The sequence below is a fragment of the Populus nigra genome, chromosome 4 (genome assembly GCF_951802175.1).
Source record: "Populus nigra chromosome 4, ddPopNigr1.1, whole genome shotgun sequence".
Classification (NCBI taxonomy): domain Eukaryota; kingdom Viridiplantae; phylum Streptophyta; class Magnoliopsida; order Malpighiales; family Salicaceae; genus Populus; species Populus nigra.
The window spans coordinates 21,183,541-21,197,178 of record NC_084855.1 but is presented as its reverse complement, the minus strand read 5'-3'; the positions used below and the strand labels follow the sequence as shown (position 1 = coordinate 21,197,178).

Below are 13,638 nucleotides of genomic sequence, written 5' to 3'. Positions count from 1 at the left end.
ATATTTAGCTATAATTACCGTGTTTTTATTTTAGTTCCTTATATTTTTATTTTAATTTTTTAATAAATATGTTTTAATTTATCATTAATTTAGATATATAAAGATGTAATTGAAAAAAAAAAATTACTGTGGCAATGTATAATAATTGTTTTTAGATTATTTTTCCACGAATTTTTAGATTATTATTTAATATTTAAAATAAACAAGCAATTAACCAAAGCAGTAACCATGCCATTGCCATAAATATAATAATATTATATGTATAATTCTACTCTGTTCTCCCACCCACCCCACGCGCCTCTTTCGAGTTTATTTCCCCAATCTTCCTGCCACCCTCGCCCCCTCTTTTAACACTTTCCATGGCAATGAAAACGACAAAGACAACGACGATCGCGTGGCGGGAAAGCATCAGGTCCCGATAATTTTTCTCTCTCAATCTCACGAATTTACCCTCCTCCTCCCCTGCTCCTCCTGCAACCGTATATAAACGTGTAGAACGAACGCACGAACCTTCTCAGGAAACGCCTTCCAAGCCAAGCAAACACCTCTATACCAAAGAGACGAACCTCGCTCTCCCTCTCTCTGTAGAATTGAATGTAATCTGGCTGTTCGGTTACAGAAGTTGTCTTCTTAGTCTATGGTTGTTGTTTTTTTTTCTGGTTTTGTTTCGATATGCTTGTCGGTTGTTATTGTATTGATGATCGATGATGATGATCTCATTGCCGTCCTTCAATAATCACCACCGTTGATTCTTTATACTGCTCTTCTTGCCTTCGCCTGTTATGAAGTTCGCCGGTGATTCTTTTCTCTCCTCCTCTCTTTCATGGAATTTTCATTCTCATTCTGAAGGTCCTTCTTAATTAATTATTATATTTGATATAATAAATGAATTGAGTTGAAATAATGGTAATGACAAATGTGCTGTTATGCTGTGCAGTGAATTGTGATTTTGGACCAAATTTTAATGGGGAAAGCCGATGATTCAGAATGCGTTTTTCCTTTAACAAGTCTCCAGATTGGGTATATGTTTTTATCATCACTTGCGCATCTTCCTATTTCATCTCCTTAAATTAGTTTGATATTTCAACTCCGAGAGATAATTTTCGTTTCCCTTTTTGTAAAAGAAAAAAAAAAAAAACTTGGAATAGTAATGAGATAATAAAGATGATGGTTTATTTCCTTGTGTATATATTGCTTGATTGTAGTGGAAAGCAATGGCCAGCGAGCTTCATGCAGACAGGGTATTATGCTTTTGCAATTCTAATAGTGTAGTATCTTTTAGGAAAACAATTCGTTTTCTTTTTTAGCAAAAAGTGGAATAAAAAGGGACAAGTGAAGGGAGAAAAGAGTGAAAAGCCTGAAAGAAGATGTTAGTAGGTGCAAAATTAATCACTTGATGAGGTGATATAATTTCAGATTACAAGTATATGAATGAAAATCTTCCAAAGTGACTTTTTATGGATAGTGTGGAATCCTGTTCTTTTATTGACTCGTGGAAAGCACTTGTGTTTTGGAAGACATGATCTATAATGGGCAGCATAGTCTATGATTTGTGATTATTATTTTTTCGTGATCTTCTTGTGTTTTATTTGATGTAGGCATAAATTTCACTTGTCCCTAAATAACTTTATGCAGCTTGTAGGATGACTATGACAACCAATGATGAGTTTGTTTGCATATTCGTTATCTTGAGTGTGTTTGATTGCATCTAACATGTTGTGTCTGCCTGCTTTGAAAATGCTGAAGACTTCTTTCTTTTTTTTCCCCCAATTCCTTCCCCTTTTCAAACATATCATATGGTTGTGAAACTTGTGGTGTCAATCATTAGAAGACCTTTAGGCCTGTAGTGTATTTGAGTATGGTTCCTGAATACTTACTCTGTTTTATTTTTTTTTCCCTCGGTGATTTTAGAGACTTGCAGTCTTATCTCTCAGATCTTAGCCTTTTCGTTGCGTTTGAAAGTGGGAAATTATATATTTTGGTGGACAATCGACCATGGCTGAGAAACCTTGGTTCACACCCTGCACACTTGTGGCAACTGATGGTTACCAAGGTTGCGAAGACTTGGGATACCTTTTCTAAAAATCCTCATTTTCAAGTTTTTCCTTAACCATCTCTGATTAATGTCATTTTCTCATTCACTCAGTCTAGGTTATCTCCTTTTGCAAACTCAAAGGCTCAGAGGGGGAGAAAGGAGGGAAAGGATGCTTCTTCTCAGTCCAATCCCAGTAAATCAACAAAGCTTGAGAGATGGTTCTTGTTGATTGAAGTGGCAACTTTGTCCCGGAAGAGGGGTTTGCCTCCCGTGAAGAAATTAAGGAACTCACTGTTCTTAAGTAGTGAATTACACAGGACGCTTTATGGTTTTATTGTCTTTGAAGTTGCATGGAATGATGTGCGGGGTATCAACTACTTGAACGAGCTTCTGGTACTGCCCCTCTGAATGCTCCCTGTTTTGTTTGCAGTTACGCTGAGCATTGTTTTGGTCAATGATTTCATGTCAATTGCAGACTGACACATCTCTGGCTATTGAAGCTAAGATAATGCAAAGATGGGAATTTGATAGCATAGCTCAAGCTGCAAGTAGTTTATCTTCATGGTTCTCAGGAACTCTCTCTGAGCTGCTACAATTGAAAGGTTATCTTGATTCTGCTACAGGTATTCTGTTTCTCTCATGATTCCTTACTTTACAATAGTAGAAGAAAGCAACTATTTTTTTGAATTCTGAACTGGTAAGAAGCATATGATGATGAATAAGGATTTACTTTGAAATTCGGATATTGTGGCATGCCTACATTTGTGTTGGAAATTCATGATTCCTGCTGGACTTAGGTGGTAACTAATATTGTTAAGAGCCATTTCTGGTTCACCTATGCAAGGAGCATACTCAATGTGGATAAATTAACATCTTAAGTGACATCACTGTCTTCTATATTCATGTGGAGATTGCACTGTAAACTAGCCTTCACAGTTGGTTGAAGTGCTTCACAGAGATTTGAATGCAATATATGTATGCTTAATGGATAGTCATCCCAGGATCAACAGCTCTCGCTTTTCATGGCGAAATGCTGTTGGTGTTTCAATAGGTATGGAGGTAAATTGTAGAAGTAGTTGCACCCCAATAATATGTGATGGCTGTAACTTGCTCAGATTTGTGGCTGTGAAGTGAACAGTGGGGTGTGGTAGTCTTATGTTTGGTCTTTAGAATTTGGCCTTTGTAGGATGCTTCTTCTCACTCTGGGAATTACATGAAGTCCAAATATGTGATGGTTTGGTTCATCACCACCACCATCGTCAAACTGTTCAGATGATATTCATGAATAATAGCTTAATATAGGCCAATACACAGGACCTTTTGCTGGCGTTACAACAGGAATGTGATCCTGGATTGTTGCATCTTTTGCCAGATGGTGAGGTGCAACCTAACTGAGATGTTAACATGTTGCTGTTGTAATTATTATGTTTATATTTGATGGGACTATGTATTTCCTTTCCTAAATGAGCAATTACTCTGTTTAATGCTTCCTGAAATTTTCAGGAGACACCTTTTATGATGCTGAAGAAAATTTCTCAATGACACCCTCTATTGATGACGATGATAATCTGTGGGCTGAGGATAATTCTTCGTGCTGCCTTGGTGGCAGTTTTGATGTATTTCCTGGGACCCCAGAAAATATAACGAGTGAGCCACTCACTCCTCCACCCACTGGGCCTTATAAGAGAAGAAGAGCGATCAGGTCAATTGGAACTAGAGTTGAAGTTGATTGTTACGCTGAGGAAACACAGGGTGGAAATGAAGACTTTTTAGACAGCTCTGGTGCCAGTGATTGTGAGAATGTTCATGAACCTAAGCTATACGTGGATGTTTTGATTTTGTTTAGATTCAATGATCATGACCTGCCATATAAACTAAAACAAGTGATAATGTCTGACCTGAGGTTACTTACTTTATTGGAAGCTGGGCTCCCATCTTGGGTTCTCTTTCTTCAGTCATATCCAGGATTTTGCCATCTTTATCGTCCTTGGATGTGCCCTCTGGCCAGAGCTTTGTATGTGTTAATCTCAGTTATCACTGTTCTCATTGGATTTTTTGACTTGTACAAAAATGTCCCAGTTCTTAAGGCAACTGCTTCTAGTTTGTTTGGACCACTTTTTGACTGGATAGAGACTTGGGAGATGGTTTCAAGAATCAAGTACCTGGGAACAATGCTATTTCTACATAACTTTGAGAAAGCTGTTACTTGGTTTCTGATGGTCACACACACCACTAGATCCTTCTTTTCAGTTTTCACACAGCCACTGGTCGAACCGCTCACTGAGATTTTAGGCTTTCTTCTTCCATTGTGGAATATATTCATTGAAGTAATAGAGAGTTTGTATTCCTTTTTTTGGGTTGTGATTGAATCGTCTTGCAGTGTACTGGGAGGCCTACTAGAGATTTTTGCATGGCCTATCTCAGTTATCTGGAGCATTGGTGGGTTCTCAGCTGTTTTGGTTATGTTATTTTGCAATCAAGACTCCATTATTTTAAAAGGATGAGTAAATTCCTTGATCTGTTTGTTGCCTTTTGTGCTGCAGCAACTTCAATTATATATCCCATATTCTGGATTGTTTGGGAAATACTTTATGCTCCGATTCGCTCGGTCCTTGCACTAGCTGGTCTTGTCGCTTTCACTTGTGCCTGGATATCGGAAATGATTGGGGATATTTGGAAATATGTAAATGGAATATTCCAGCTTGCTGCAGCTTCTGATGCAAGAGTCGGTACATGCGAAGTTTCAATGTGGCGTTCACTTTGGAATGACCTTTTTTCTCAGGTTGGAAGGCATCCTATAATTCCTGATTGCATTTTGATCACAAGCATGCAATTATCAAGTCAGTGATATTTATTTCGTAATCTGTTCAGGTTTTCCGTGCTGTAAGGAGCATATTAAATGGTTTTGTTGCCTTCTTCACAGCCTGCAACAGGCATCGCCTAAGGTAATGTTCGCAGCAGTTAGACCATATGCTTCATTCCTAGCCAAAATGCAGTCCTTGATTAAACTTGGTTTGTGTGTAAAATATCTCAATTTAAGCAGTATAACGGGTAAACAAAAATACTTTCAAGACTGTTCTCATCAGATCAAAGACGTCAGTTCATTGAAATGTCATTCCTTCAAACTTCTAGGAACATATTGTATATCCTTGCAGTACGAAGCATAAAATGAGAAAAACTTGAAGGATCTCGCTTGGATTACCTTCTAATTGCTGTGTTGGAATTCTTGTTGATTCTTTGATTGCTTTTCTAGCCTACGGATTGTTTGACAAAGCTCTGCGTATCTTATCATATTTTTCTTCTGTTGTGCTGGCATACAGCATTTATAATCACATACAGGATTTCATTCAGAGAATACTTGGTCGGGCGCCAAGGTCACAACCATTGGATTATAGAAACAGCAGGATGACACCTGAAACTCGAAGTCGGGCGGTAAGTTCTCAAAAAAACTTCCGATGTTATGGCTCTAAACTTCAGTTCTTTGCTTTAGATTCAGATGCCAAATTGCAATTTTTTTAGCCTGATTGTGTTGCTTCTGATTTTGCAGTCCGAAGGGAGTAGGAAAATTCACATGAGATGAAAGCTAATAAGCAGTTTTTTGGGTCCAGAAGAGACTATACGTTGGATGCAGGGCCTGCCTTGCACATAAAGTGCATTTGTCGACAAATAAATAACTGAAACAACAACATGTGGGTTAAACAGGCAGGAGATTCTGCAACTATTCACAGAGGTATCATAGAAAGAGCTTTCTTCTTTTGTTTGTTTCGTGTTGTATTATTTCTTTCTTTCTTTCCATACGATAACGCTCTCCGGTTTAAGATGTGAGCAGCTTGTATAGTTATCAAAGTATTAAACAGCTATATATATATATTTTTTATTAACATGGGTGTTCGTGTTAACTTGCGTACACCTCAACTAATCTCACAGGCTTTGAAATTTATGACCATGTAAGTCTCCAGTGGCCTTGAGGTTTGTGGGACTCAAACTTGTGATCTTTAGGGAGCAAACTCAAGACCTGACCTGTTGAATTACACCATTTAGGGTTAATATAGACATTAAACAGCTATTAATTTGCAAGGTAGTGATGCTCGGGACATTAAAAATGGAGATAGTTGAGGCATCACATAGAAACTGATAGTTGAGGCATCACATAGAAACTCAGATAAAAATGAATTTTTATCTTTATTTTGAAGATATTTTTTATAAAGGGATGAAGGGGATAAATGTAACTCAAGTCATTTTTTTTCTTCACAAACATTTTATAATTCTGATTTTTATATTGATTTTAATTAATTTACCTTCTATTGTAAGATTTGAAAACTAAAAAATTTAAAATTTAAAATCATTAAAAATTAGAGAAATATAAACAAAAAGGAGAGAATGTTGATTAGATAAAATTATTGAAAAAAGATGAGACCACCAAGAGGTTTCTTTCGGCATGACATAGAGCCAGTGTATTTTTAAAATTTTAACCTCAAGATTAAAAACATAGAGTTTCACATAACGAGACTCTCTCTCTTCCCTCAACATACATTCTTTTTTATTTTTTGTTAGAAAAAAAAGATTAGTTTTTAGAGTCTCTCTCTCTCTTCTTTTTAACCAAAACATATTTTTTTAACTTAATTTATTATTATATAATAAATAATCCCAAACATTATGGGATTTTTTTAAATTAGCATAACAAGTTAAAAAGTTTTTGCAGAATAATACCATTTGAAAAAGACTTGGCGAACTAGCATATTTTCATCTTGTCATGCTTTAGAAGCGTATCGTTTACTAAATGTTGTTATTTCTAAGTATGACAAGATAGTTGTTGCGCTTCAGAATAACGATATTTAAACATGTAACATAATTGCTAATCTCCTAGCTCAATTGATCGCCCGATTGATTTGGTTGTATGAACCGGTTGATCGTTTCATATAAAAATCATAATTTTATGAATTTTTTTCTTCCAAATATATTTTATGAATGTCAATGATGTAGTTGAGTTTGCGATAACAAGTGATTCTGAGTAGTCAAGTATAAGTTTGTCAAAACTATATGAGTATTTGTTCAAGATAAATTATGTGGATGGTTTAGCAGATGCATTTATAGACCAATAAAACAAGTTTAGGCTCAAAAGAAGGTCCAAACCAGAATGACCTGACTATCGGATCTTTAGATTTAAAAAATCTCACCTAAAGCCCTGATTTTGATAGTTTTGTAATTTTCCTTGTTATTTTTTAATAGATCAACCAATTTAACTAACCATTATGAAATGATCAATTAATTAGTTCTGAATTTAATGATGTTGTGGTTGTGAATCGCAATATTAATTAAAATTTTATTGTGGTTTACAACGAAGATATTTAATTGATATTACGGTTTAAAAACACAATATCTAAAAATATGTTTTTTCATCAAAACTTTTTGCTGTAATGTTAATTTGCTATTTCTTTTTATTTTATATGATAATTGCTTAATTTATCCAACATTTTATCCAGGAATCACATATGATGATAATTTAATTGATGTGGTGATTGTAAATTACAATATTAATTAAAATTTTGTTATGATTTTTAATAATAATATTTAATTGATATCACAATTTAAAAATATAATATACAAAAGTATAATATTTCATCAAAACTTTTTACTGCTATTTAAAAAAATATATGCTAGTTGCCTAATTTATTCAAATCCAACATTCTGTCCCATGATTACGTAGGATGACATAACTGAGCCGTTATTGTATGTTGATTATGCTAGGACAGAAATTCTTTGGTTTTTACGCAGCTTGGCAATGCAGATATCTGAAACATAGCAAGTACATCCTGGATCCTAGGAGCATGGAAAGTGGCAGACACTAAATTTGTAAAAACTATAGACGAGATAAAGTAAACGATATGTTCACTCCTTGCTGGTTGAGCTATGCTTGTAGCTACAGCAAAGCAGATCCTATTGAGAACTTGTCCTTGCAGACAAATCCCGACTTTAGTTATTCTAAAATCACACGCACAGTTTTGGGTCAAAACTTTCAACTTCCAAGCAGGCAGCGATACTGGCCTGCCATCTCTGACGAGTCCTACGTTGGGTATAACAGCCTGGCCGTGATATTTCAAAGGGTGGAGGATTGCTTTTCTCACGCCGGATTCTTCTCACCATATGACAGTTTCCAGAACTTGAAAATAAAATTCAGAAGTTCTGAAATCATGTTCATTAAACATGGATGGGGTATCTATTTCATTGGGCGGAAGGCCGATTGGTTTCCACCTACATACTTTCCTATACATTCAAGGAGGTCAGATAAAACATTCCCTTTTAGAGCCCTCAATCACTGTGATAAATAACACATGGAGAAGTAAGGAGGGAGAGAACAAGAACACATGGAGAAGTAAGTAAGGAGGGAGAGAACAAGAACACATGGAGAAGTAAGGAGGGAGAGAACAAGAAGAGTGAGGAGCCATATCCCAACAAACCAAACATTGCAAATCCAATCCCAGTAAGATAGTACAGTTACTGTCAAAGCTCTTGGTGAGAGCTGATATAGCAAAACAAGACCCGAATAGATATGTTCACTGCCAACAATCCCATGACCCTACTACCACCGCATGCCCTAGTAGATTAGCTCTCCATCAAGCATTAATTACTTGTTTTCACAGCGCCACCAGTTTGGTGCAACATTGCATCGATCTCATCCCCATCCTCCATGTCCAGCTGCAGAAAGAAGAAAAAATGAAAGGCAGTATACGCGTTAACTTAATGTCTATAATCTTATGAATGTGCAACTGTGTGCATGAGCATGTTGTGTGAGAAAGATACCTCATCAGGAGTTTGCTCTCCTCGGAGACGACGACCATCAAACAAGAAGGCAATTGAGTTGAACTCAACGGACTGGCGATCACAATAGGCATTCATCAGCTTCTTCAATTGTGTGCTTCTTTTGATCCTGAAAAATACTTCATTTCCATCCTAAATTGAAAGTCAAAACATGTCTTTCTTTAATCAGCATGTTCTCAAAAATAGGACTCTTAAGAACATCATCAAGCACTGCAAGCTTTTAAATCTCGATTCATCAAAACAAGTGCTAACATGGACCGACCCTACAATAAAAATTCAATTAAACATGCAACTTCAAGCTTGTAATTCAACGATTTAAATATCTAACAATAGATTTTCAACATCTAGGAGAAAAATCACGATTCACGGGCATCGACCAGGATACACAAGGTGAGCATCTACTAAAAGCACAAGTTCCTCAAATTCTTCTACTTGTCTTTGAAAGTAGCATTGATTTTCCACTACAAAACTGTCCTAAAGAAGGCAAGATAACAGTGGCACCGCGCAATTTCATCTGGAGTTTCTCCTGAACATAACCCTTTTAAAATCCAGAAATCAAAATATAAAAGAAGAGCTTTCTAACTATTACCAAGCAGATCACCTAGTAAAGAACTGAAACAATTAAAATGCCATTCAAATCGTGAAGAACACTGTAATTCCCAAAGCATGGCTCCTCAATTGGTGAACCAATATTATTAGCATAATAACAAAGAAAACCCACACCCCCATTATTTTAATTCACATAATAAACACACTCGGAAAACAATAAAACCCATACGAACTTCACATGAGCTAAAAGCCCCAGAACGCCTGATTGTTAAACAGTAAGGGGAAAAAAACCCCGAATTTAACACTAATTGCAGAGCTAAAACCTAAATAGATCTGGGGAAGGAACAAAACCAAAACAAAAAATATGTAAAGACAACAGAAACAAACCCATAACAAAGTAAAAAGACATCATCAACCAGCAAAAACAAACCTGGCCTTTCACTTTGAGATTGATGTGAGCAGACTGATCGTTGGGCTTTTTATCTTCCTCTTGTGGCTGACCTGTCGCTCCAGACATTTTTCTCTTCTCTCTCTCACACTCTTTTTCTCTTCGAACAAGGGAAAACAAGAAATCAGGATTTTTATTTCTTTGTTTTACTTTTTAAATTATTATTGTTATTATATATTCCGTCACCGACTTGGGTTTTTTTCTGAAAGTCCGTCAATCATCCTAGAGCATGCATGTGCGCATATCTGATTGGTTTGGTGTCCAGTCCTAAGTCTTCTTTCGACGCTGTCTAGTGGATTTATGGGGGGACCGAGTTGTTAGTTGTAACCCTTCACTTCAGAATTTACAAAGAATCAAGAAGGTTTCGGCTCGAATACGATTACAGACAGAGACCCATTGGATAATAGACAGAGCTGTAAGGCCCGTTGGTGGTGGGTAGAAATTAGGTTCTTCATGGATATAACTTAGGTATATTCAAGATATTTTTATAAATTATATATTTTATTTTTTTTATTCTCGAGTTAGTTTACATATATCTTGATTAATTTTACGGGTTCTAAGATTAACAACTATGTAAACCTTTAATAGTCATCATACTAACAACTACAAAGTTTTAATATAAAATAATAAGGGGAATAAACCTATTGATTCCAAGTTTTTATTATTGGATTATCAACAAGATGGTTTGATTTTTTTTTATATGAGTGAATTGAATATATTATCTTATGACAAATTGTTTATAAATATTATAAATATTTATGAGTTGAATTTATATTATTAATTTATATTTAGAGGTAGGCTTAAGAGAAAAACCGTAAGTATTATACCTTTGTAAATCTATTTTTTATATGTTGCGTCATTTTGTAAATTCTTCTTCAGTAAAAAAAAATAATTCATTTTTTATGTTAAATAAAAATAATAAGAAGCTCATTAAAAAAAAATGGAACCAAAATATTTTTAAATAAAATAAAAATAATTAATTAATCTACAAACTATCTACTATAAAGATAAAGAAAAAGTATATGGTATAACAGTTGGATTAAATTGATTGAATTTTAAAATTCAAGATCTGCGATCTAAATTTTTTAATATTTTATTATCTATATTATTTAACTTTAACGAATAGGGTTAAATAATATAAATATTACACGTGGAAGAATTTTTTAAAACACCTCGAAGCAATTACTTTAACTGTTGATGACCGAAGGGCATCTAGTATTTGACCTCATTCCTGTCTTTCTAGGGAACTAGTCACTTTGTCCCCGTGTATACGGAATTTTTAATGATGATTTCAATTTTATTAAAACTTTAATATACAATTTAGAATAGTTGCTTAACTTTTAAAAGCGATATTTTATTTTTAGTTTAGAATGTTGTGCTTATTTAGTTTAATACTAGCAAAGCCGAATAAAAAAAACTAATTGTAGAAAAATGAATATGTAATTATTGTCAACATGTTTTTAACTAAGAATAAAAAATTAACTATGAATTAAAAAATTAATATTTATATAATAAAATAAATCAAGAATTTATACATTAACAAATATAAACCATGGCTAGTCGCTACTTAGTATTATAATGACTAGAAACTGTGATTGATCTTTAAAAAATCTAGGTAAGGGACTAGTTGTACAAATAAAAGGTATTAGCATCCTCAGCATGTCTTACCTAAAGTAATTTGCATCATTTTTTTTTTTATGGTTACTATAGTCTGATGATGTTTCTAAATTCTATCAGCCTCCTATGACGGGCTTACTATGATTAACAAAAACCTAGTTTACTAGATTAAGAACTTGGTCTAAAAGATCCCGACTTAAAAAGATATCAAAAGAAAGCAAGCTCATTCATAACTCATATGCCGCGGAGGAGATGAAGTTAGAAATCCAAAGAGATTTTGTGATTATTGAAATTTCACCTTTTCCTTTGATATCTCGAAGGTCCATGACTCTTATACCACGGGATACAAGTTGAAATATCCTCAATTATAGTTGAGGCTTTTTTTGGGATAAATTTGAAAGCTACCGTGTCATTTTAAAGAATATTTTAGATAAAAATCCTCGCAGTTTATATCTTTATATTAAAAGTAAATGAGTTGTATTATTCCTAATAATATTTTAGATCTCAACCCCATACAAGTTTTTCTTTATTCTCATATTAAACGTGAATAATAATAAATTATTATCCTTAATAATATTTTGAATATTAAGCTTTTTATAGGTTTTTTTTTAATTTTTATGTTAAAAGTGAATAATATATTTCTTTGTAAAAAATAAGTTTTAAATATTTTTGAAATATAAGTCAAAATTCTTTGAAATTTTACAAACTGGTTGTAAAATCCATGTAATACTTTTTGTATTTTAAACATGAAAAAGATATTTTTAAATATTTTTCTGACTTTTAAGACATGCTTCAATATTTTTTTAGGATTTTTTGCTATATGCAACGAAACCTTTTATTTATTTTTTATTTTTTAACTATTTTTTAAAGATTTGTTTGACAAAAAAAAACTCATTATCTTTTGGATAAAACAACTAAAATAGGCCTAAGGATATGTTTGTCAAACAAACCTTTAAGCCAAAAATCACTTTATAAAAAAGATTGAGAACCGAATAAGGACTTACCCATTTGACCCGAATTTGACTCGATTGAGTTGACCTGGAATCTTTGGTTCGACTAAAAACCAAACAAAAAACCTAAGACCCAAACAAAATTGACATTTGACACTAAATAAGACTTGGCCAAAACCTAAGAGTCTAGAATATGCATTGAAAACCCAGAAAAAAACACCAACAACCCTACTACTATATTCGATAGATTCATAACTTATTTCATTTCACCAAAAACAATCATTCAAATATTTTCTAAACATCTAGTAAACATTAATAACCACTCAAAGCAGAGTTAATCAAGAAAAAACAACATTTTTATGCATTAATCAAAATAAAAAATAAAGACATTATAATACCAAAATAAGTTCATAAACATCTTTAAATTTGTAAAACAAGCTAGAGATGTGCTTCATAGACATCACCTATTAAGTAAGAGGAAGTTTATACCTTCAAGGCTCATTAATGACGGCTGCCTCTTTATGCTTTTCTCTTGCAAAGTTTAGTTTTACCACACTCAAAGCTCAAGAAACCTTTGTGCTAGGCTCTTATACCTTCACACTTAGTTTTCTTATCAAGATTTTCCTAGCCCTTCTTTTTTTTTTTCTTTTTCTCCTCATTATCTACTTTGATTTTTCAAAGGGTATTCATAGGGTTTCAAGTTAGGATCTTAATCAAAGTTTGATTATGATTGATTAATGCTTGACCCTCTCATCAAAATAAGAGGGTTTTGGGCTGGTTTTAACTGGTGAAATCTTTGTACTTTGCTGTTTTTGCAATGATGATTTTGCAACAAACTTAGTTTTAAAGATATTAATGGTTTTGTTAAACTTGAAGACCAATAAGTTGTTTCTGGCCTTTAGATCTTGAGAGAAACATGGACAATCCTTGAAAAAAACCTACTGAGAAGGTTTGAAGTGCGAATAGATGAAACAAAATCAATGGTTTTGCACAATAAGTATCACAATCATGACTGATTGAGTTGATCACTTTTGAAGCTTTAACGAAGCAACTCCGACTTCATTGTCGTTAGAGACTACCTGAAATTGACACATCTTTTGTTTGGATCAAACCTTACTCAATTTAGATGTTTGTAGCTTCCCATTTATTCGTTTGAAGATGCTAATTCGATCGACCCAAAACTGCCCAAATGGTGCATTTTGAACATGAACCAAATGATG

At 33.9% G+C, this 13,638-nt stretch overlaps 2 protein-coding genes across 5 annotated transcripts; one reads left to right on the top strand and one right to left on the bottom strand.

The window, feature by feature from the left end:
• The first annotated feature begins 286 nt into the window (after positions 1-286).
• Positions 287-5,910, top strand: LOC133691513 (uncharacterized). Of its 4 annotated transcripts, none has more exons than XM_062112050.1 (10): positions 287-795; positions 938-1,020; positions 1,912-2,053; positions 2,147-2,428; positions 2,511-2,658; positions 3,539-4,474; positions 4,579-4,817; positions 4,907-4,980; positions 5,356-5,467; positions 5,583-5,910. In XM_062112050.1, exons 2-10 carry the CDS (start codon positions 965-967, stop codon positions 5,613-5,615), a joined length of 2,022 nt encoding a protein of 673 aa, XP_061968034.1. In that variant the 5' UTR covers positions 287-795; positions 938-964; the 3' UTR covers positions 5,616-5,910. The 4 variants fall into 4 exon arrangements, with proteins under 4 accessions (XP_061968034.1, XP_061968035.1, XP_061968036.1 ...); XM_062112051.1 differs by having other exon boundaries at positions 287-849; XM_062112052.1 differs by lacking the exon at positions 1,912-2,053.
• Positions 5,911-8,480: 2,570 nt separating this feature from the next.
• Positions 8,481-10,109, bottom strand: LOC133690904 (small ubiquitin-related modifier 1-like). The gene is made up of 3 exons (XM_062111183.1): positions 9,834-10,109; positions 8,837-8,986; positions 8,481-8,731 (listed from the first exon to the last, which is right to left on the bottom strand). Exons 1-3 carry the CDS (start codon positions 9,918-9,920, stop codon positions 8,657-8,659), a joined length of 312 nt encoding a protein of 103 aa, XP_061967167.1. The 5' UTR covers positions 9,921-10,109; the 3' UTR covers positions 8,481-8,656.
• Positions 10,110-13,638: the final 3,529 nt, after the last annotated feature.

What these genes read in the sequence shown, in the direction of transcription:
- LOC133691513 (XM_062112050.1), top strand. Translation starts at nt 965, where the DNA reads ATGGGGAAAGCCGATGATTCAGAATGCGTTTTTCCTTTAACAAGTCTC. An exon ending in TTAACAAGTCTCCAGATTGG is followed by an intron (nt 1,021 to 1,911) that starts GTATATGTTTTT and finishes CGGTGATTTTAG; the next exon opens with AGACTTGCAGTCTTATCTCT. An exon ending in GGCAACTGATGGTTACCAAG is followed by an intron (nt 2,054 to 2,146) that starts GTTGCGAAGACT and finishes TCATTCACTCAG; the next exon opens with TCTAGGTTATCTCCTTTTGC.
- LOC133690904 (XM_062111183.1), bottom strand. Translation starts at nt 9,920, where the DNA reads ATGTCTGGAGCGACAGGTCAGCCACAAGAGGAAGATAAAAAGCCCAAC. An exon ending in ATCTCAAAGTGAAAGGCCAG is followed by an intron (nt 8,987 to 9,833) that starts GTTTGTTTTTGC and finishes CTTTCAATTTAG; the next exon opens with GATGGAAATGAAGTATTTTT. An exon ending in GAGAGCAAACTCCTGATGAG is followed by an intron (nt 8,732 to 8,836) that starts GTATCTTTCTCA and finishes TTCTTTCTGCAG; the next exon opens with CTGGACATGGAGGATGGGGA.